The following is a 23878-nucleotide window of genomic DNA, read 5'->3' as shown; positions in this document are numbered from 1 at the left end:
GGCAGTGATCTCATTATGATGCCCTGCCCACTCTGAGAAGATAGGAAGGAAAGATGGAGAGATGTCAATGATGGAGAGATGAAGATGTAGAGATGAAACCTCCTGTAGCCCCGCCTCCGGCAGCAGATCGTCGCTCCTTCAGTCTCTGATGGTTGATGGACTTGGCGCCTTGTGTGGTGATGTTGGTGGTTTTGGTGATGCCACTCATCAAACTGCAATGTTTGTTCAGTTTCCTTTATAATTTTGTAATTTTCTGTTTTTGTTGTGTAAAGCACATTGACCCACCTTGCTGCTGAAATGTGTTGTACAGATAAACTTCTCCTTCGAAGATGGCTGCAGCAGAGTTGACTGGCTGATTTGATGGTCTTCTGTTATTCTCTGTTCAGTTTGAATAGCAGCAGCTTCACTTGGAAACTACTGTTTTTCCTGGATATTTCTTGCTGATGATGCAGTTTTTTATTGCTCTGATTTGCTCAAATCAGAAGTTAAGCAAGTCCTACATAAGATAAATGAAGCTCAGCTAACTTAAAGATGAAGGACAGCAACATAAACTAAAACTAGTGTGAAAGCAGTAAGCTGAAAGGTTTTAGTGAAAATGCCAGAAGCATTAGAAGTCTACAACAGAAGACTTGCAGAAATGTAAGAAGTCAACAGAAGCAGCAGAAAAAAGCAAAAGGATGGACGATGTGTAAAGAAAAACAGTTGGAGCAAAAGCTTTAAGTCAATGCAAAAATCCCACCTAAAAGAGCATCAGAAAGTGGTGCAGAACAGTGATTACAAAGCTAACGTCACAGCAGATTGAGGCAGAAGGAGCTAGAAGCTAAAGCTAGCTGACATACTATTGATAACATCTACCTACAGTAACATACTCCATGTAGTGTGGAAAAAAACATTTAAAAGTTAAATTAGCTAAAAATCTAAAGCTAACTAAAATATTAATTATAGTAAATGCTAGCATCTTCGGTAACACTCCATGCAGAGAGCCCATCCATCCATCCATCCATTTTCCTTCACCTTTGTCCCTCAGTGGGGTCGGGAGGGGTGCTGGTGCCTATCTCCAGCTCACGTTCCGGGCGAGACCATGCAGAGAGCAATTTTTGCAATTCAGTATCATACTGCATTTTAGTGTGAAAAATTAGCTAAAATGCTAATACTAGCTAAAATTCTATTATAATCATGTTGGATTACACTAACATGCTGAGGAACTAATTTAATCAATTTAGTCAACTTTGCCTTTTTAGTCAAAATTAGCTAAAAAGGTAATGCTAGCTTTAATGCTGTCATCATCATGTTGACTTACACTAGCATGATGGCTTACAATGCAAATTTTAATAAAATGTTTAACAATAGCACATTAACTACCAATACACTACTAATAGACTATTGACTATTCCAGGACCAAGACTCCAGGACTACTAGCTGAAGCTGCTAGCCAAAGCCGTTAGCTGAAGCCTCTAGCCAAGGCCGCTAGCTAAAGATGGTAGTTGAAGCCTCTAGTTGAAGCTGCTAGCCGAAGCCGCTAGCTGGGGCCAGCAGTGTTTTCGTCTCCATCCTCTGAAGCAGTGAAGCCTCTGATCCTGACTTATCTTCACTTCTCACCTCTATTGGTGGAGCTGGGATTAAGGTTCTCAGTTGCTGGGAAGAATCTCCTCTAATTGGATTCCAGGAAAGCTGGAAAGGGGATCAGTGTGAAAAGAGGACATGAAACAGGAAGCGGACCAGAAACAGGAAGTGGACGGGAGGGGGAGACTGGGAGGTCCTGATGTTCCTCTATCAGGCGCCATCTTTACTCTGGACTGAAGGAAAAACATCTGCAGACGGTTCTGGAGGCCAAACCAGAACCGGCTGGCTGGATCGCCAATCAGCCATCAGTTGATGAGTGATCCAACAGGATCTGGGTCAACTGGAGTCAGCTGCACTCCTGAGGTCAAAGGTCACTCTGATCTAATCTGGTGGTGGTAAACATGTCCTAGTTTTCTGCTGCTTGGACAGATTTAGCTGTCCCATCAAGACTGCCCAGTAATCCAGCAGAACTGCAGTGGGACCATCAGATGGACTCAGACTGGGAATGACTGGGACCAGTTATGGTTCATGTCACCCAGTGGACAAATTATTAAGCCTTATTAAAAGGCTGTGTGTGTGTGTGTGTGTGTGTGAGGTCTCTGGAGTGAGTCCCATGAGTCAATACAGACCATAATACTGTGAGTTTACCCATAATGCCCTGGGGAAGCGGTGGCTGAGTGAGCTCATTGCAGGTTGAATACTGCACTGAGTGGACACTGGGGACCGTAACCATGGAGACACTGGGGACCGTAACCATGGAGACACTATGACATGTTGCTACAGTTCAAATGAAGATAGTAATGAATGTTTGTTTATGAAAGATAAACATTAAGGTGATCCACTGGCCCTCCTAGTGGTGACCAGGAGAACCTCTGAGGACGGTACCACTGGGTCGGTACCAGTGGTACCAACAGTACCCCCTGTTGGGCCCAATCTTTCACATTGGGGCTTTAACATTATTATTTGGGAACTTCTGACTGCCTCCGTTTCCTGGGGTTCTGTTATGACGTAGCACAGACTCCATTTTGACCCAGCCGGTTTTCAACCAGCAGCTCCTCCCGAGTCTCAGCAGAACCGAACAAAGCTTCCAGTGTTCCTCTGACAGAGGACAGGCCTGACATTCCTGGAGCCGGAGGAGCTGGAACGCTTCTGGAATGTTCCTGGAATCTGCTGGTTCTGGTCCAACATGTTCTATGGACACAACATGTCCGCACGTTTGGAAGCTGCAGGTTTTATTTTCCTTCAGTCGATCAGAAAACATGAAATTCTGGTTTCTTCCTCAATTGATTTAAAATGAACCTGCAGCCGGTTCGCTGGGCAGAACCACCTGGAGCCCAACCCGCTCAAGGCTAAGAACTTCCAGGCCTCTCCAGGTACTTCCAGGTGTTTCCAGGCAGCTCATGAAGCGCTTAAATGTGGAAACTGGATTTTTCCAGTGTGGGATTGAACTGTGATCTAAAATCCCCTGGAATCTTTTCTCTGCTCACATTAAACCATCCTCCCTGCAGCCGGAGCCGATGGATCTTCATGGATCACCGGACCATTCGGATCCGGCCATCAAACAGAACCGCTGAGGGCGGGGTGGTCGGGTCCAAACAGAACCGCTGCCATTCATCATACTGGAAACATTCCATCTTTTTATCAAGGTGAAAACTGGAGCAAATTCACAACTTTTATTCATTTTATTCTTTTACAAAAAACAGAATTTTTTTCTACAGTCCAGATGATTTTTCTTAATTTATAGAAACAAAATATAAAAAGTGAAATGTTCCACATGGCAGAGCCACATTCATGTGTGAATTCCTGAAAATCCCAGATAATCTTCCTGAAATCTAGACATAATAGACATCTAAAGTAATTTTTTAAAAATTATTTTAAATTTTTTTTAAAAATAATTTAAAATATTTTAAAAATTCAAACCTGGAACAAAAAAACCATCAAACAAGAAATATTGAAAAAGACACTCAGAGCAAGGCAGAAGGGACGGCCGGAAAACTCGCTGGAGGGAAAACATCCTGGAATTCATCATGCAGATTCCAGGAAGCTTTCCACAAGCTTGGATCAGAACCAAGAGATCCAAACGAACACATTCTGTTCATGGTCCGATTCTGAAGTTAAGGAGCCTAGACCCGGTTCATCATGCAGAACCTCCAGAACCAGTAGATCCAGGATGTGGGACCAACGCTTCCTGCTGCCAAGTTAGGAGAAACCCTGCCAGTCTCTTGGAAGAGTCGGACTGGACAGGATCAAACCGGATTGGATCAGCAGTGGCTTCAGGAGATTGGGGTTTGGTTCTGAAAGGGCGGGAGACCCTGAGGGTTGACCTTTGACCTGCTTCAGGTGGGCGGCGGCCCGTTGACATAGCTCAGTGTCAGATGGAGGGAGCGTGGCATCCTGTTGCTACGGTGACAGGGAGGCTCCATGGCAACCAGGATGAGGCCAGCCAGCAGGACGAGAGCAGCAGCCAGGAGGAGGAAGAGGAGTGCTGATGAAGAGGAGGAGGAAGGTCTACTGTGGGAGGAATGGGTGTGAGCAGAACAGGAACTGGATCAAGTTCTGGTTCTGGAACACCTGAATACTCACCTGGGCTCAGAGAGAAGCTGCTCCTCTTCATCACAGCAAGACGACTCCTCTTCCTCCTGATCAACAGGAAGCAGATCATCAGAATTCTGGAGGAGTGACGCCTCTTGACAGCGAACATCTCTTTTTCTGTAAGGTTTTATTGGCTCTAATGGCCTTTATTTGACAGAGGGTAATGAGAGAAGGCTGAGGTCACCAGGGCGGGAATCGAACCTGTGACGGTCACGCTGAGGACTGAGGCCTCCACATGTAGGTTGTGCTCAACCGCAGCACCACCAGAACATCTTTGCCTGTAACCTGCTGGACTCACCTGTAGAGCTGACTGCAGGTAACCAATCACAGCTCCTGCTGGTTCCCTGGAGGAGGGCACAGGAATAGGATGCTGTCTGTCGTCATGACGACGCCAGCTGTCGAAATGAAGATCCTGCTGAGTCAGAACATCACTATGGAGCGGGTCCTGAAAACACAGATCCAATCAGAATCACGAGGGGAGGATTGAGGGCTCTGATTGGTCAGATTTCAGCCTATGAAACTGAGGGATTATTATTTAATCTCTGGCTGAACCAGCTCTAAAGCACCAAGGTTCATCTAGAACCAGAAACAGAACCAGAACCTTCAGAACCTGCTCTAAAACTCTTCCAGTCAGCGAGCCCACCTTCCCATCTCTGTCCGTCTGCACCGCCCTGGAACAGGAAGTCATTATTTCTGCAGCGGTGGAGCTTTGGACCCTCAGCCACGCCTTGACCCGCCCTCCGTCAAACCTCACTGGCTTGTTGAGATCTGCTTTAGGACTGGAGGTGGCCCATTGGTCCTCTTCCTGTCTGATGGTGACCGGTGAGAACAGACCTGGTTCTGTTTGGTCCGTCCATTCCTGTGGAAAAGTAACTTTGGTCAGATGGTTATGTGCTTGGTCAGTTTGTAGGACCAGTGGTCAGTTTGTAGGACCAGTGGTCAGTTGTAGGACCAGTGGTCAGTTGTAGGACCAGTGGTGCCCACAGTGGGTTCCGGCATCCTGCATGTTTCAGTTCTCTCCCTGCTGGTGGTAACTTCTTCCTCAGCAGGTCAGTGTTCTTCTAATGAGCCATCATTGGATCCAGCAGCGTTAAACCAGGAGAGAACTAAAACACGCAGGATGTCGGGCCTCCAGGACCGCTGGGGCCACTGCGCTAGAAGGTTTAAACAGTTCTGGGTTGATGTGACATGAAGTCCAAGAGACTAAAGATCCATCTGCAGTTTTCTACCAGAATCCAGATTTCTGCATCCAGTCTTCTGGTTTTCAAACAGTTCATGTTTCCAGTCATTGCATCTGGCTTCTTAGGAGAGAGACCCACAGCATCACAGGTCCTCCACCATGCATCCCAGTGGGCATGAGGAGCCTGGAGCGTTTCTTACTGAAGGTTTGATGTCGGACTGATTTGGATTCTGGAGTCCAAATATGTTAAGGGGACAGAGTGAACAAGTTTCTAATGGAGACCTGGTGACAACTCTGAGGACCAGACCAGACCTGGACCTGGACCTGGATCTGGATCTGACCCAGACCAGGACCAGACCTGGACCTGGACCTGGACCTGGATCTGACCCAGACCAGGACCAGACCTGGACCTGGACCTGGATCTGACCCAGACCAGGACCAGACCTGGACCTGGACCTGGACCTGGATCTGACACAGACCAGGATCAGACCCGGACCAGGATCGGACCCGGACCCCAACCTGAGCCGGCCGATTCTGCGATTGAGGTCATGTGACTCACCAGAGCTGCTTCCTGGTTTGTGATGTCAGCACTGATGTCAGAGCGGGAGTCGAAGGAGCTCAGGTAGCTCCACCTCTTGGTCTCATCTGGTTGGCACAGACCTGCAGAGAGGAGCGTCCTGAAGCTGACCTTCATCATCCTCAGGTCAGAACCTCAGATCGAGGCAGCCATGTTGGATCACGGGTTCTGAACTGGAGAGGAACTGGGTCGGGTCAGTACCTGTACAGACGCTGAAGTAGGAAGAGTCTGCATCGTCGTGAGAGAGTGAGCGGCCGATGTCTACCGAAGGGTCCCACTCCAGCCCCAGGTGCTCATGGGTAGGCGATGACGGAGGTGTCGGAGGTCGATGGGCGAGCCCGGTCGGTGCTGCGTTCATGGACTGTCTGAAATCTGAAGGAAAGAGCTGGTGGTTTTCTGAAGGTTCACTTCTGAGAGGGGTCGGAACCGAGGATGGGTCCAGGTCCGACTGGAGGACAGACTCTGAAGGATAGCCAGAATCTGCAGGCCGGGTCAGAACCGTGTCACCCTCGAACACCTGCAGGAGGAAGAGGATGAGGATGAATCTTCATCTTTCTGTTTGGACATGTCTGCCCCGCCCTCTTTTCTCCAAGAAATACAAAGGAAGCAGGGCCAGATCTACTGGGGTGGCAAATGAGAGCCTAGCCTTGCCACCCCAGCTGGCGACTATGAATTCAATAACTAGTTATGGAAAATCTTTTTTCCGATAACATTGAATGCACCTTAATGTAACCTGACACCTGAGTAGCGGGCAGCAGCGTTGATATGGATGGATATATATTACTGGACCGGACATGACGTGCGCCATTGCTGTCCTTTGGTCAAGAAAATACTACAATCACGCAAAGAATCTGAAAAATGGACGAAGTGTTTAGCAGTTAATTCAACCCCATGACAGCCATAGATAACAAGGTTCAAGAGTTTCACATTTCACAGGTGAGGAAAAAGTTTTAATTTAGAGAAAACATTGAACAAGTGAGCAGTGGGTCAGTTATGCTAGCCTAACTGTGGTTAGCCCGCTTTGATAGCCTTAGCATGTGCTGCGCAGTTCGGTGTGTTTTGGTTCCGTTAGCATTAAACAGGTCAACCCGCCACCACGTCATCAGTAGAGCAGCTGTTTAAATCAGCTAATCAACCCCCGCTGCCTCTATTTTCAGCTACGATTCATTTTGCCCCCAGAAAAGTCGAAGCCCCCCCTCCCCCGTCACACGCGTAGTTTCAACCAGACAGCCATTTGTAATCCACAGGGGGGGCGCAGAAAATGTTTGGGAAACACTGGTGTACACAAACATCTGTGCAGAATATGGACTGGAATCCCCGAGGTCAAAGTGGGGGACACCCCCAAAGGTGGTGGAGAATGACCGAGCTAAGATCCTGTGGGACTTCCAGATCCAGACAGACAAGATGGTAATGGAGAACCAACCGGACATTGTGGTGGTGGATAAAGAACAGAGGAAAGCCGTTGTGGTGGATGTAGCAATACCAAGTGACCACAACATCAGGAAAAAGGAGCAACTGGAGAAATACCAGGGCCTCAGAGAGGAACTGGAGAAGGCCTGGAAGGTGAAGACCACAGTGGTGCCTGTGGTCATCGGGGCCCTCGGGGCAGTCACCCCCAAACTGGAGCAGTGGCTCAAACAGATCCCAGGAACAACATCAGACATCTCAGTCCAGAAATGTGCAGTTCTAGGCACAGCCAAGATACTGGAGGAGAACCTGAAGCTCCCAGGCCTCTGGTAGAGGACCCGAGCTCAGAGGATGAAAGAGAGAGAGAGAGAGAAACCACCCACGGAGGGCGAGAAGGGAATTTTTTTTATACATACACACTGGCATATCCTGCCACCCCTTCGCATCAAAAATTTCCAACAAACAACTTAATGTCAACTGAACTGGTCCCAGTTTGGATTCTCTCCAGACCCAGAACCTGAGAGTCCAGAACCTGGGCCCAGTTTCAGTGTCTCCATGGTTACCAGCATGGTGCTGAGCAGCCGGGTGTGCGTGCGGGCGATGTTGTCGTAGACGTGGCTGCAGCGGCGCAGCAGCTCCAGCAGGTAGCTCTCCACGCGTCGAGCGTCGGCCGGCTCACGGCGCTGGATCAGCTCCTCGCCGCGCCGCAGTAGGTCGTTGACCCGACCCGAGTTCTCGCACAGCACCTGCTGGAAGGACTGATGGAGAGGTCATGATGCTCCGACCGTTGTGTTACTGTGATGCTCTGGGCCATCGGGAACTCACCTGGAGCTCTCTCAGCTTCTCACAGTTACTTCCTGTCATGTGATCGATTTCTGTGAGGCGAGCGTCCATGTCTGCCAACCAGAGCGCAAGCTCCTCCCTCTCTGCTTCAAACTCCTCCCACTCTGAGACACAGAGCTGAAGACAGAGATAAAAACACTAAAAAACTCATTTAACACAAAAACTATCTGAAAAAACCTCCAGCTTTCCTTTGATATTAATTCTATTATTTTATTCAGTAATAAATCATTTATTACTGAACCCAGGTGGTTTGGTTCTGGTTTTGGTCAGAGTTCAGTCTGACCTGCAGTCGTCCTGTAATGGTTTCCAGTTTGGCGTCCACTTCGTCCCATCGCCGCCCACATTCCCGTGCCGCCCCCAGCAGCCGAACCTGGACGGCGCCCTGGAAGAGCCGAGGAAGGATCCGGTTCCTCCGGGTCAGGCCGTCCAACCGGATCAGCTGGGATCCCGCCTCTCTCCGCAGCCTCTGAGTCATAGGGGTAAAAGTGATGACAATTCTAGGGGCCCCTGACCGACAGGGGGCCCTCCACAATTTATTTATTTTTAGTTCATAAAAATTAAAAAATATTGAGGTCCTGTCAATTACAAAATTAATCATATTGTATTTTCAAAGATTGTTTTTAGCAGTAAAACTTTTATGTTCCCTCTCCAAGACCAAAAAACACACATCCATATTTGCCCTGAACCCCCCCAACCCCCCTGCATGAAATGGTTCGTTCCTGCTTGACGGTGACGTTTTCAGCAGCAGACAGTAGGAAACAAGAACGACTGTGGCAGTTACTATGCTGCTAAGAGAGATAAGAGAGAAAAAGACCAGTGTGAATTTATAACCCAGTTTTTCTCCAAGAGGTGGGTAGACTGTGTGAGATTATCAACCATTTAGCACAGTTAGCTTAGCTACAGACTACTGTTTGCCTCCATTTCACTAGCATTAAATGAGTTAAGACAGAGGTTCCCAAACTGTGGGGCTCGCCCCCTAGGGGGGGCGCCGTGTCATTGCAGGGGGGCGCGGGAAGCCGTCTGGATGAAAAAACAAAACAAAACATGAACACTGTATGCGCTGGGTTTTTACCTTAGAATGACCAACTCTCTGTTATTCCTGTCAGTTTGATACAGTAGAGGCTTCCTCACTTCCCATATCTGTGTCCTCTGTCACTTTTATCAGCAGTTAAAACTGTTTAATCCGTTGTTAACATGTTGTAACCTGTTTTTCCGAGCCGCCTTTAAACGCAACATGAGCGCTACGACGCTCGCGCTGGGTTTCCACCTGTGAAGGAGACCTGCTGCTGCTGGGCGGAGCTACGTAGGTTTGTGTTAGAATCACGGCAGCAAACCAGCAAAACGCAAAGAACTTTTCACAGTTTTTCCCTCCAAACTAACCGACTGAGTTGAGTGAAGCTGCTGGATGCAGGTAATGTTAGCTAAAAGATGACTAGCTAATGTTAGCTAAAAGATGACTAGCTAATGTTAGCTAAAAGATGACTAGCTAATGTTAGCTAAAAGATGACTAGCTAATGTTAGCTAAAAGATGACTAGCTAATGTTAGCTAAAAGATGACTAGCTAATATCAATACAGAACCTTAAGCTTAACAAGTACCTTGTAGGCTACCGATGTTGGTGTCTATTTTCAGCTACGTACATTCATTTTGCCCCCAAAAAGTCGATGCCCCCCACCCCCCTGCACAAGCTGGTTTCAACCAGACAGCCATTTGTAATCCATAGGGGGGTGCCGAAGAAAATGTTTGGGAAACACTGAGTTAAGGAAACAAATTACCAACATATTCATATATTTAACTTGTCCCTTGTACCTTTTACCACTTAACAACAGACGAGTCAGTCAGCAGCAGCTCTAACCCACGTCCCTCCTGACCTGTTCTCTCCTGAGTGAAATTAAAGCTGCAGTATGTAACTTTTATAAAAAAAAATATTTTAAAACTGTCATTATGTTGTGACAGTTTGGTATGAGAGGTAAACTGTGAAAATCTATTTCCTCTGCTTTCTCTCAGTGCTAGAAACAACCAATCAGAGGCAGGAGAGTTTTAGTGCTGTCAATCACAATCTCATGTTGCTGCTCATCCTTCCTCCCCTTGCTCTGTGCTATTCTGCCACTAGCATAGCCTGTTGTAAATGCTCAGTTCAGTTAGCATAGCTACCAATGATGGCAGATAAACAGTTTCTTGTAATAAGTTGTTTCTCCCCCATTAGCACATTTAGCAGAGAGTGAATGAGGATGATTGACAGCGCTAAGACCCTCCTCCTGGTTCTGATTGGTTGTTTTGGTCAGAACGGTTCATTACTTTAACCAGTAATAGTAATTCAGGAAGCAGATGGAGGAGATTGATTGTTTTCACAGATTATCTGTCTCATAACAAACTGCTACAACATGGTGACAGCTTTAACAAATATGGAGAAAACATATTTTTATTAAAGTTATGTACTGCAGCTTGAATAAAATGCAACTACATAACATTTTGAGAAGTCTGGATTGTTTTATGTGTATTTTGCATGTTGCTTTTGATGGTTGCTTGTTGGTAGAGACATTTCAGTATCTAAAACTAATAGAAAAATGTAAACAACCTACTTGCATACCTGATGTGGACTGTTGGATGTTAAATTCATGAGCAGTAAATATTGTGCTAGTTATCAGTATTGGGCCAAATAAAGCAAGGCAATTGGAAGCCTTTAAAATTGTGACACTTTTTATGGGTCAAAAAATTGTAACAGCAGCTTCGCGGGGGGGCCCAATCTAATTTTTTGTCAGGGGGCCCAAGATTCCTGGCGGTGCCCCTGAACATATGGCACAAAGTCATCAGCATAAAGCAGCAGCTCCACTGCTCGCCATGTCGATGTATGTTAGATTTATATTTAATAATTCATTTGAACCATTTTTTTCAATGAAAACATAATAGTTTGTCACTCCATCAGAATAATTTCTAAAATCAGGAGAAATCAGGACCTTTCAGCAACTTTGTCCCACTGCAGTACCTGGAACTTCCTCAGCTCCTCCTTGGAGGCGCTGTAGGTGAGGTGGGCGGGGCTCAAGCTGTTAATGGCCTGCTCAGCCAATCGCAGCCAGGCATCCAGGTGGGTGTGTTCCTGCATGAACTCGTGCCAGAGGACCCACTTCCTGTCCAACCTGCAGGAAGGAGTGGCAAAGAAAACCCAAACACTGTAAATATTCTGAGAGTAACCGTGGGGCTCCGTAGTTCAGAAATGAATTCCTAACGCTTCTCAGCGTTAAGAAGCGCATTTGTCTTTGTGCAGATTTTCACATTTACCAAAGACAATTTGTTTCTCTTCAATGAATCAAGGCAACCAGCAACTCAGAAGGAATATGTTTGTGCTTTACTGCAGGAGATCGTTGAGGCATCAGCATTCATTCATAAACTACAAACTTCCAGAAAACGGCAAAACAGGCAAAACACTGAGTTTCTTTCAATTTACACTAAACACCAGCTGGTTAGAGTTGTTTTGATTAATAATAACTGGAACATTGATCAACATTTTGATGTGTAACGATGGCAAAATGTTTCCTGCTTTTCCCAGTTGTTGATTCTATGAGTTTGAATGTTTGCGTTTTTATGATGTAAACACTTTGAACTGCTTTATTACTGAAACGTGACTGACTGACTCACTGACTGACTCACTGACTGACTGACTGACTGACTCACTGACTGACTGACTGACTCAATGACTGACTGACTGACTGACTGACTGACTCACTGACTGACTGACTGACTCAATGACTGACTGACTGACTCACTGACTGACTCAATGACTGACTGACTCACTGACTGACTCAATGACTGACTCACTGACTGACTGACTCAATGACTGACTCAATGACTGACTGACTCACTGACTGACTGACTCACTGACTGACTGACTGACTCACTGACTGACTCACTGACTGACTGACTCAATGACTGACTCAATGACTGACTCACTGACTGACTGACTCACTGACTGACTGACTCACTGACTGACTGACTCACTTACTGACTGACTCACTGACTGACTCACTGACTGACTGACTGACTCACTGACTGACTCACTGACTGACTGACTCACTGACTGACTGACTCACTGACTGACTCACTGACTGACTGACTCACTGACTGACTCACTGACTGACTCACTGACTGACTGACTCACTGACTGACTCACTGACTGACTGACTCACTGACTGACTCACTGACTGACTCACTGACTGACTCACTGACTGACTCACTGACTGACTGACTCACTGACTGACTCACTGACTGACTGACTCACTGACTGACTGACTCACTGACTGACTGACTCACTTACTGACTGACTCACTGACTGACTCACTGACTGACTGACTCACTGACTCACTGACTCACTGACTGACTGACTCACTGACTGACTCACTGACTGACTGACTCACTGACTGACTCACTGACTGACTCACTGACTGACTGACTCACTGACTGACTGACCATCAGTGAAGAAATGGACTCACTGCCCGTATCTCGGCTGTTCTCCATCTTGGCTCCAGCTGCTGTCTCCCTGACTCGTCCAGCTGCAGAGGACGGGTTGCTGGTTCAGATCCAGCAGCGGTTCTGACTCCAGGGACTCGTCTCCAGGCCCGGCGTTGTTGTCGGAGCAGCAGAGTGGGTCTGAGTGGTGCTGTGAGGATGGGTTCGGTCCAGACATCATTTCATCCTCTGATCCACCTGATGGAGAATGCTACAGGAAGTCATGTCACCATCCCAACTGTTTGTACCTGGTACTGGAGGTGATGGTCCAGGAGTTGGTCTGAAATGACCCGGTTCTGCCCGGTACCAAACAAATCCAGAACTCATGCAGAACGTTTACATGTGGAACCAATTTCAGCAAGACAACATTCTGCAGGGCCTCTTTAAAACGTGACAGCAGACTCTAATCTCTCATTCTGATGCAATTAACTGGTGGACCAGAACCAGAACTTTATGTCACAGCAGGCGGATCCAAACTCGAATCTGAATTCAGCCTGAAGGAAAACCACTCTGGTTCTGAAGAACAACCTGCTAAAGTCCAAATCCAGCCGGTCCAAATGCTGCACAGCATGAGATGATCCAACCTGCCGGTTCTGACGGGTCGCTCCGACCCAGAGGAGACTTCCCTACCAACACTCTCATGGCACATTCAGGAACATCCAGAAAACGGGACCATCGGACAATCTAAATAAAAACACCTAAACAATGTTGACCATTTTCATCTGACCATCCAACCATCCAACCAACCAACCATCCATCCAACCAACCATCCATCCAACCATCCATCCAACCATCCATCCATCCAACCAACCAACCAACCAGCCAACCAACCATCCAACCAACCATCCAACCATCCAACCAACCAACCATCCAACCATCCATCCATCCAACCAACCAACCAGCCAACCAACCATCCAACCAACCATCCAACCATCCATCCATCCAACCAACCAACCATCCAACCAACCATCCATCCAACCAACCAACCAACCATCCAACCAACCAACCATCCATCCAACCAACCAACCAACCAACCAACCATCCATCCAACCAACCAACCAACCATCCAACCAACCAACCATCCATCCAACCAACCAACCAACCAACCATGCATCCAACCAACCATCCAACCAACCATCCATCCAACCAACCAACCAACCATCCAACCAACCAACCATCCATCCAACCAACCAACCAACCAACCAACCATGCATCCAACCAACCATCCAACCAACCATCCATCCAACCATCCATCCAACCAACCATCCAACCAACCATCCAACCAACCAACCATCCAACCAACCATCCAACCAACCATCCAACCAACCAATCATCCATCCAACCAACCATCCAACCATCCAACCATCCATCCAACCAACCAACCATCCATCCAACCAACCATCCATCCAACCAACCATCCATCCAACCATCCATCCAACCATCCAACCAACCATCCAACCATCCAACCAACCATCCATCCAACCAACCATCCAACCAACCATCCATCCAACCAACCATCCAACCATCCAACCAACCATCCATCCAACCAACCATCCATCCAACCAACCAACCATCCATCCAACCAACCATCCAACCAACCATCCAACCATCCAACCAACCATCCATCCAACCAACCATCCAACCAACCATCCAACCATCCTTCAGTATTCCAAGGTGCTCCCAGATCAGATGATCTCACTAAACTTTAGTCTTTGTTCCGGGTTGGAGTCGTCTACTTTCATCCCCATCAGTTCCATGAAGTATGTGTGGAGGTGTGTGTCCGCCTGACAACCTTCAGCTGAGACTCGTAAATCAAACGCTTCCTGCCAACAGGCCAAGGCCTGGTCCTCCATGTTTTATTGGGCCGGTCACTGGGGCGTTCCTCAGATTACTCAGAAACAAAACGAGACAAAGTTTCCACTGAGAACTGATCCCAAAACAGGATCGTCACTAAGGTGGAGAATCCATGTTGAGGAGGAAATTCAGATGTTGGAGCAGGGAAGCATCAAAGATCATTTACCGGATGGACCGGTCGACCCGGTTCTACTGGAACCAGAACTCCATCATCTGCTCCACCTCCAGCTGCTGTGGTTCTCTCTCTCTGCTGAGTCAAACCAACCTGTTCCCCTCCTGGCCTGTGGGGGCGCTGCACCAAGAACCACTGAAGGAAACGACACAAAAACCTCTGAAGGCACTGAGAGCAACTTCCTGCTTCACCAGATGGAAACATGATGGAGGATTTTAGTGTTGGAGGATTTCTCTTTAGGCTAAAGACCAGGAGCCATTTCTGCTGCTAGCGCTAGGCTAGCATGTTAGCTTTGGTTGGATTTACCCAGAATGCCCTGCGCTGTAGTCCACTTCCTGCTTTTGGAGGAGTCTCTGGTCTGCTTGGCGTTCACATTCAAACTGAACCAGAGTTCACTTTGACCGAACTCAGACCGAGGTTTGGAGGACCAGAGGTCAGAGGTCAGTTAGCGTTCATACCTCACCAACCAAACTGGACTTTATAGACAGACAAACTGGAGTCGGGTTGAATTGATGGGAACAATTAAAGTCTTCTCCAGAGTTGGCAGCTTTGGAGGACTGGACCTAAGGTTAGAGGTCAGAGGTCAGAAGTTTGCCCATTGCTGTTGCCCCACCCCACAGCCCTGATGGCATCAGCTTCTCTCTGCTCTCCTTCTGCTGTTACTCTGCCCTCTGTTTGCTGCGTTACTGCTGGTTACAGTAAGCAGAGAACTTCCTGTTCAGGTTGTTTGTTGCTTGGCCTTATATGGTCAGAGTGGTTGCCGTGGAGACAGAGCCACAGCACTTTGCCAGAAAGCAGATCCCTCAAAGGGAAAAACTTCAGTCTCTGCTGGTTTGTAACTCACAGGTCACAGCAGACATGCCAGGTTTAAAAGTTTTAAGATATTTAAGGAAACATTTAGTAAAAACGTAAAATCTGACTGGTTTAATGTGAAGCTGCTGCTAAACACCATGTTGGTTTAGGGCTTTAGCACAATCATTAGTTTGTGGTCAAACCAAGAACTGGCCTTGAAGTTTGCATATTTTGCCTGATTTTCATTCAATTTGGTTGAAAGGTCAAAGGTTATGCATAAAGGAGTTCAACTGGCTGCAAAATGCCAGTTCACCACTAGATGTCCCTCCGCCTAAAGAGTCAACATGTGTCTTAGTTAAATCTGTAGTTTCTAACAAAAGTGACACTGATCAGGGGCCTCAGGCATGAAGCTGTGTGCTCACAAAAAATGTGCAGCGCCATATTTTATGCACAAGTCGGTATAAAAATGAACTTTGTGTCAAAGTTTGCGTAAATATAGACACTTTTTACCTGGTGTGAAAATGTGCAGCAGCCACACAAACTTCCTGTGAACAATAATAAACTATAAAGAGTCAAAACTCACATAAATCCACTGATACCTGATTCAGTTATTAGACCAGGAATCAAACCAGATGCTTTTTATGATTTTAATATTTTATTGTTTAAACGATTAATCTGAGCCACATTTATCCTCAGACAGTAAGCTAACACTCACACAAAATAAAGAAACTAAATGAAGGTAAAACTTCCCTCTGAGTGAATAATAACTTCCTCAGTTTGTCTCATCGTCTGAAAGCATCTGAGGCTCATTTCATTCTGACTGGAGAGAAAACAGGCCGATCAGCAGATGGATCCACCAGGTTCGGTTCTGATCAGGAGACGATCAGGTCCATCAGCAGCTGATCCAGGTGAGCCGCTACCTGAGGAGCTTTGGCTCTGATGGAGGATTGATCACAGATCAGATCCATCTGATGGTCCATCAGCGTTTAGATTCATCCTGGAGCTCTGAGCAGAACTTAGAGCGGTACCAGCGGTACCGGTACCGGTCCAGCTGCAGCCGTCCTCCAGTGGAGCCGCCCGCTTTGTGAAAGCGCCTGATGGACAGAAAGCAGCTCTACTCTGTGAATGCAGCTTCTGCTGCTGATTCCTGTCTGCAGAGCAAACGTCCACATTCAGAGCCTCTCTGGTCTGTAATCCGGCTGCAGGCTCTGCTGCAGCAGGTCCGACCCGGAGGCTCTGCTGCAGCAGGTCCGACCCGGAGGCTCTGCTGAAGCAGGTCCGACCCGGGCGCTCTGCTGAAGCAGGTCCGACCCGGAGGCTCTGCTGCAGCAGGTCCGACCCGGACGCTCTGCTGCAGCAGGTCCGACCCGGGGCTCTGCTGCAGCAGGTCCGACCCGGGCGCTCTGCTGCAGCAGGTCCGACCCGGGCGCTCTGCTGCAGCAGGTCCGACCCGGGCGCTCTGCTGCAGCAGGTCCGACCCGGAGGCTCTGCTGCAGCAGGTCCGACCCGGACGCTCTGCTGAAGCAGGTCCGACCCGGGCGCTCTGCTGCAGCAGGTCCGACCCGGGCGCTCTGCTGCAGCAGGTCCGACCCGGGCGCTCTGCTGCAGCAGGTCCGACCCGGGCGCTCTGCTGAAGCAGGTCCGACCCGGACAGCTTTACTTATTTTTATTTTTGTCAGGTGAAATTTTGTGCCCTGAAAGCAGTTTTGAAATAAAATATATATTAATTATTATAATTATTATTACAAATACTCATACTGCTATAAACAAGGCCGTTGCCATGGTTACTGCTTCACATGGCAGCAGACTTCCAGGTATTTATACTATTTTACATTAATCGGCAGCTGCTCTGTTTCCCCCAAATCAGGATTTGTAAAGGAAAGGTGCGCCGCCACTTTATGCATCCCATTTTTTTGTGCGCCGCATTTTTCTAAATTTTTCCGTTCGCTGAGTTTTAGTTTGAAAACGGCACAGTGTTTTATGCATGAGGCCCCTGGTCTTATTATAGAAATTTTGCCAATAATCAACATCAATGTGATTTTTGTCCATTGTGACATTATTGAAAAAACTCCTGTTAGTAACGTAATGTCTAGAAATTTTGAAGGAATCTAAAAGTCGTAAAGGTCTGCTAATTACCGATGACAGAGTTAAAGTAAGTCCTCAGACGCTGCTTGACGTTTCAGTCTGCAGCAGACCTCAGAGTAGGAGGCGAACAGCATTTCACTGTCATAAAGTTCAGCTCTGTGTTTCAGTCCTACCGGATGGAAAAGCTCAGGTATCCGAATGAAACGCGTTGGATTTACTCAGCATTGGATCCGTTTTGGAGACAGAGTGACTGCACAATACGATTCTGATGTTTTTATGAGGTAAAGCACTTTGAACTGCCTTGATATTAAAATGAATAAAATCTTTTACTGCATCAAAGTCTGCTCTGCTGTCGACGTTTATCTGCTCATTTGTTCTGCTGGGAATCTTGGTGTGAGGATTTTTCCAAAACCGGGATCAGTTTTTACCCCAAACCAGAGAAGTTACCCTCGGCTCGTTTCCAGTTGCCATGCCAACAGGAGGATCAGCGTTTCCTTATTGCTGCTGCAGTAAAACTTTATCATTGAAGGACGGATGAAAAACCCCTGAGCTAAAACATTTCCAGCCTAGATCCGCTCCACCTGGCTGCATGTCCAGGAGGTTATCCTGTCCCAGCGTGTTCACATGTGGAGCATGTGGACATGTGGAACACGTGGAACATGTGGAGCACATGGAACATGTGGAGCACGTGGACATGTGGAACACGTGAACATGTGGAGCATATGGAACATGTGGAACATGTGGAGCACGTGAACATGTGGAGCATATGGAACATGTGGAACATGTGGAGCACGTGAACATGTGGAGCATATGGAACATGTGGAGCACGTGAACATGTGGAGCATATGGAACATGTGGAGCACGTGGACATGTGGAGCATATGGAACATGTGGAGCACGTGGAACATGTGGAGCACGTGGAACACGTGAACATGTGGAGCATATGGAACATGTGGAGCACGTGGAACATGTGGAGCATGTGGACATGTGGAACACGTGGAACACGTGAACATGTGGAGCACGTGGAACATGTGGAGCACGTGGAACATGTGGAGCACGTGGAACATGTGGAGCACGTGGAACATGTGGAGCACGTGGACATGTGGAGCACGTGGACATGTGGAGCACGTGGAACATGTGGAGCACGTGGACATGTGGAGCACGTGGAACATGTGGAGCATGTGGACATGTGGAACACGTGGAACACGTGAACATGTGGAGCACGTGGAACATGTGGAGCACGTGGAACATGTGGAGCACGTGGAACATGTGGAGCACGTGGAACATGTGGAGCACGTGGAACATGTGGAGCACGTGGAACATGTGGAGCACGTGGACATGTGGAGCACGTGGACATGTGGAGCACGTGGAACATGTGGAGCACGTGGAGCATGTGGACATGTGGAACACGTGGAACACGTGAACATGTGGAGCACGTGAACACGTGGAACATGTGGAGCATGTGGACATGTGGAACACGTGAACACGTGGAGCACGTGGAACACGTGGAGCACGTGAACACGTGGAGCACGTGGAGCACGTGGAACATGTGGAACATGTGGAGCATGTGGACATGTGGAACACGTGGAACACGTGGAGCACGTGGAACACGTGGAACATGTGGAGCATATGGAACATGTGGAGCATGTGGAACATGTGGAACACGTGGAGCACGTGAACACGTGGAGCACGTGAACACGTGGAGCACGTGGAGCACGTGGAGCACGTGGAGCATGTGGAGCACGTGGAGCATGTGTATCCCCTCCAGCTGCTGATCCAGTCCTCCGTCTCCGGCCTTCTGTTCGTCTCGATTCCGTTTCCTCTCTGAGCTCCACAGCATTTCACACTCTGAGGGTTTGATTTCACTTTGAACCTAAAGATTCGTCATTTCCTCCCTGGCGGGTTTCACCATGCAGGGAAAATCTCCAGACCAAATGAAACAGAGCGACTAAAACTCGCAGCTTTGAGGGTGAACTCAGGCGATGCAGAAACGCTCCGCTGTGAGTAAAGAAGAAAACTTTCAGACATCATCCGACAGAAACACAGAGATGTTTTACCGTTTCCAACCACTGACGGCTAACGGCTTCATGGTAAAGCCTGGCTGGATGAGCGGACAACGTCCGAGACCAAAGCAGAGACCATGGACCATAAAGAAAAGGGGCCCATCTGGTGCCAGCCAGGATCTGGACCACGATGGACCCATCTGATCTGATCTGGAAGTTCAGATCAACTAAAGCCTTGATGACCAGCAGCTCGCGTCTGATTGGCCGACCCAGCAAACAACATGGCAACGGTTAGCAACAGGCTAAAGGAGACTTTGCTACCAGCACCAACAGCCAGTTAACTATTGCAATGTGAAGCTTGGAATATAATTAATGAATTAGATCTAGTCAATCTTTGTTAAATCTAATTGACTTTCTGACTCATCAGGTTAAAGTGTAAAAATGATTCATGAAATATAATTTCCTCTGGTTGTCATGAAACATTTCAAGAAGAAAATTTTTCATTTTGACGTTCATTTAGTTACAAGCAGCAGAGGCTCCTCTGCTATTCCAAACATTTTTAGCTCAGCTTTAGCAAGCTAAAAGTTATCGTCTGTCCTTCTCCTCACTATCATCTTCCTCCTCCTCCTCTTCATCCTCTTCTTCCTCATTTGCCCCCCAGTGTTGGTCTTTTGTCTTCCCTGAACAAAAGCAGTGAGATGGAGAACAAAAGTGTCTCTGTCCTTCTATGAGACATGAGATGATGTCAGTGCTGGGAGGGTAAACTGAGACAGACTCAGGAAGGTTTTTACAGTTTTACAGAATCAGCCTTTAAATTTCTGACACTGAGACGCTATCTGTATCATTTCAGTCAGCTTCACCTTCACCTGAACATCTGAATTCACCTTTTATTTAACATCCAAGACAAAAGCAACCAAACAAAAACTTAGAGGGAATCAAACCACCAACTGGAGGCTAATTTATGCAGCTCAGTTTCCTGGAACTTTTCTATTGGTTTGTTTCTGGTACAGCAGTAAATCTGACGCACAGCTTCATCCGCTGACAGCAGCATGAAGCTGCTTTAATTTCTGCTTCAAAACGATCTGATGGGAAAAAAACTGTTTTTGTGTTCAAGTTGTGCTAGAAGCAGTTAGCCTAGCAGAAGCTCTGCTTGCCTAAAATAACATATCAATGCTAACATGTAGCTGCTAATGTTAGCATCCACATTTCCAAAGAGGCTTCATGAATGATCAGAGAAACTCTGGAAAGATTAACTTTGTTCCAATCTGATGAAGAACCTGAAGATTAAAGAAATATATTTTATTTATTCAATAATGTCGCAGAAAAATTTGATTTGAAAATGTTGCTTATTTTGTTTCTATAGTTTGGTTAAAACATGAAATAATTAATTGCAAACCTTGAAATGAACATTAAACATTTTAATCGAGTCCCACCTCTAGTTTTGACATTTTAATGTTAGTCCAGTATTTGACTCATTTTGAAACTTCAGGCCAATAAAAACTCAGCTGAGAAAAAGCCAAACATTGAATTGGTTCGTATTGTTGTGTAATATCTGGACTTTTTGTGTTAAAGATAAAAGAAATGACACTTAAAATGAATCTATAATGATGTAAACTTTTCCACCCTGCTGTGCTGGGAGGATTAATGCTTCATATTCATAAAGGAACGAGTCAAACCAGACGGAAGCAAAGTAAACTGAAGATTGAAATCTATTCAGCAGCGACACAAAGGCAGCCATTAGAGTGAAAATACAGCAGGAACCAGCAGGAAGGCTCCCTCGCTGCAAGCTGAGCCGCGTTTACATCATAACAGAAAGAATCAGCACAACCTGCCATGGTGAAATGTGAGCCGGCCAAAGTTCTCACTACGGAGCCTTAAAAAGCTTTAAAATCAAACAGCCCAACATTATTTCAGTCCGAACCTGAACAACAATACCAGAGGTAATTATTGACGCTTAGTGGAACGTGAAAGAAGTCAGGAAGTCTTGAACAGATCCTGATCTGATGACCCAGATCAGTTTTAAACCAGTGAAGCAGGAAGCAGGAAGCAGGAGGCTGCAGAGAACAGAGTAGATCTGGAAAGAACCTCAGGAGCTAACGGAGATGAAACCTCAGCGCGACGCAGAATCTGATGGAACCACCTCATGAATAAAGCCTTAAACTATGACTTTTAAAAACCAAAAAGTTTCATAAAACAACGACCTTCTTAATGCCTAAAGTATTAAAAGAGGAACTCAGACATTATTTATGATATTGTTAGCTAACCACTTTTACTTTTCATCAGCAACCATCTGTGCTAAAGCTAACAGGTTTAGCTAACCATCTTTGCTAAAGCTAACTGACTGGTTTTGGAAATAACTATTTATTTTATGTGTAACTAAAACCGTTAAAGAACCGTTTCCACCATCACCAGGCTACAGACACACTCCTGAGTGAGCAGCCCCTGAATTATGTTCATTTATTTTAATAACAACCAGAACTTCTTTAAATCTGAGTTTTCCAAGTTTGAGTCTGAAGCAATGATGAGCTGCTGCCATGGCAACCAGGTGAGGGGTTAAACCCTGCATCCAGATAGGAGCAGTTTTACACTGTAGAACTGAATCCTTAATTCAAAGCCAACATGTTTATAAATATCATCAATAAAATCTGATAAACCACCAGAATAAACGGCTCCCAGCAGCAGAAACAGAAAAGTCTAGTAAACCTGCAGAAGGCTGGGCTTTGACTAGGCCATTCCAGGAACTTCTCTCCACTTTAGGCTCAATTGGTGACCATCTTCTGATTCCCAAACCATGACACTGCCACTACCGAGCTTCACAACCAGCACCAGGTTCTGGTTCTGCATGGAGTCCAAACCGTCCTCTGCTGTCTCTGTTCTCCGGTTTGACCTTTTGACCCTCCTGAAGGTCATCTGTTCCTGCTGGAAACCGTCACTGGGTCATGGTTCTTGTTCTTGTCTCCAGCTGGGTTCTGCTAGTGGACGGTACCAGCCTTGGTTCTGATCCGCTTCACATCAGATCATTCAGAATCTGCTCAGAACCTTCTTAAGAGTCCAAACGGTCCAGAACCAGAACCGATTTTCAGCTAACTCTGGTCCATTCTATTCATATTCAAATTTATTACAGTTTGTCAGAAAAATGTCTGCTCAGTTTTCCTCTCATCATAAATCTCATCACCAACATTTTCATCTTCCACTCCTTTCATATTTATGGCTTTTTGTCACTTGGGTTAGTTAAAAAAAAAGTCATGTTTTTCCTCTTTTCCTATAATTATTTTTTTATGTGATTGTTTTGCAATATTTGATCATTTCTGCCAGTTTTTAATCTGCAGAACTTTTTGTGCAGCTGAGAAAGTTGTTTATTACAGTTTAACTGACTTTATTCAGGCCAAACAGATGAAGATGAAGATGATGATGATGTGTTCCTACAGGAGAGCAGCTCACACCGCGTGTCTCCTGTTTCTGTCTCAAACACTGGATCCTCTGTCCATGAATGACCGCGTGCACGCGCGCATATATGAGTCAGACCTGGCGCTTGCACGCGCAGACCGAAACCGGTTCCTGAGCTGCGCGGATTAAATGCGCAGTTTCACGGATCCAAGCAGCAGGTTCGGAGCGTCCAAAGGTCCAAACTGTGAGCCGAACAGGTGAGGAGGAGGCGGAAGTGACCTCATCAGAGTTTACCTGCTGGTTGAGCTGACAGCGGGAAGCCGGTCCGTCTGAAGATCTCAGCTGAATAGAACCATCCGAACCGAACAGCAGAAAGAACAGAGATGCAGGAAACCTGAGGCTACCTGTCCCAGGTAGACCACAAGCCCCGCCCCCTGACGCACACACCTGCTGCAGCTCACCTGCATCACGGAGCTGCTGCGGTCGCGTCCCGTTTCTGATCCACAGCCAAGCAGCATTCAGCTTCTATGTAACACAGATCTGGAAAAACTTCCCTGGACCAGGGACAAACCCTGAGATCCTTCAAATCAAGGCCATAAACCTCAATGGTCACATCGGATCGGTAATAACATGAACTTTGATCAATATATTAGATGATTATTGCTGATTTAGTGATGGCTCTCAGCAAAATGTAACGTTTGCTCCTGTCTCAATTATTCTGTGACTTTGTATTTTTGCGTTCGGTTTTAAATGGAACGCGGCCTGAAGCTGTTGAGCTCTAAACAGGAAGTCCAGGAGAGCAAACAGGAACACATTAATATGTGATCTCAGGGTCAAGCGGTTCTGTTGGCTCGTACCCATAATGCATCATTATTACCTCAGAGTTAATCATAAACCTTCAGCAAACACGGAGCTGCGGAGG

The 23878-nt window shown here is 46.8% G+C and overlaps 1 protein-coding gene across 6 annotated transcripts; it reads right to left on the bottom strand.

The window, feature by feature from the left end:
* Window positions 1-3226: 3226 nt before the first annotated feature.
* Window positions 3227-23387, bottom strand: LOC106933925 (nesprin-2). Of its 6 annotated transcripts, none has more exons than XM_015013468.2 (12): window positions 23251-23387; window positions 12649-12862; window positions 11148-11298; window positions 8446-8628; window positions 8145-8279; window positions 7883-8077; window positions 6114-6429; window positions 5895-5995; window positions 4799-5014; window positions 4454-4600; window positions 4147-4202; window positions 3227-4074 (listed from the first exon to the last, which is right to left on the bottom strand). In XM_015013468.2, the coding sequence occupies exons 2-12, from the start codon at window positions 12843-12845 to the stop codon at window positions 3900-3902; spliced, it is 1872 nt and encodes a 623-aa protein (XP_014868954.2). In that variant the 5' UTR covers window positions 12846-12862; window positions 23251-23387; the 3' UTR covers window positions 3227-3899. The 6 variants fall into 6 exon arrangements, with proteins under 6 accessions (XP_014868954.2, XP_014868956.2, XP_087867624.1 ...); XM_015013470.2 differs by having other exon boundaries at window positions 3227-4071; XM_088011498.1 differs by having other exon boundaries at window positions 7883-8068.
* Window positions 23388-23878: the final 491 nt, after the last annotated feature.

This window comes from Poecilia mexicana, unplaced genomic scaffold (genome assembly GCF_051168715.1).
Source record: "Poecilia mexicana isolate PSO_F unplaced genomic scaffold, ASM5116871v1 scaffold_13, whole genome shotgun sequence".
NCBI classification, from domain to species: Eukaryota; Metazoa; Chordata; class Actinopteri; order Cyprinodontiformes; family Poeciliidae; genus Poecilia; species Poecilia mexicana.
The sequence above is the reverse complement of the archived record's forward strand: the minus strand, read 5'-3'. Positions and strand labels throughout refer to the sequence as shown.

Coding starts and splice junctions, on each gene's coding strand:
- LOC106933925 (XM_015013468.2), bottom strand. CDS start 12,845: ATGATGTCTGGACCGAACCCATCCTCACAGCACCACTCAGACCCACTC. Junction 11,299..12,648: donor GAACAGCCGAGATACGGGCA/GTGAGTCCATTT, acceptor TCCTTCCTGCAG/GTTGGACAGGAAGTGGGTCC. Junction 4,601..4,798: donor AGACGGACAGAGATGGGAAG/GTGGGCTCGCTG, acceptor CTGTGTTTTCAG/GACCCGCTCCATAGTGATGT.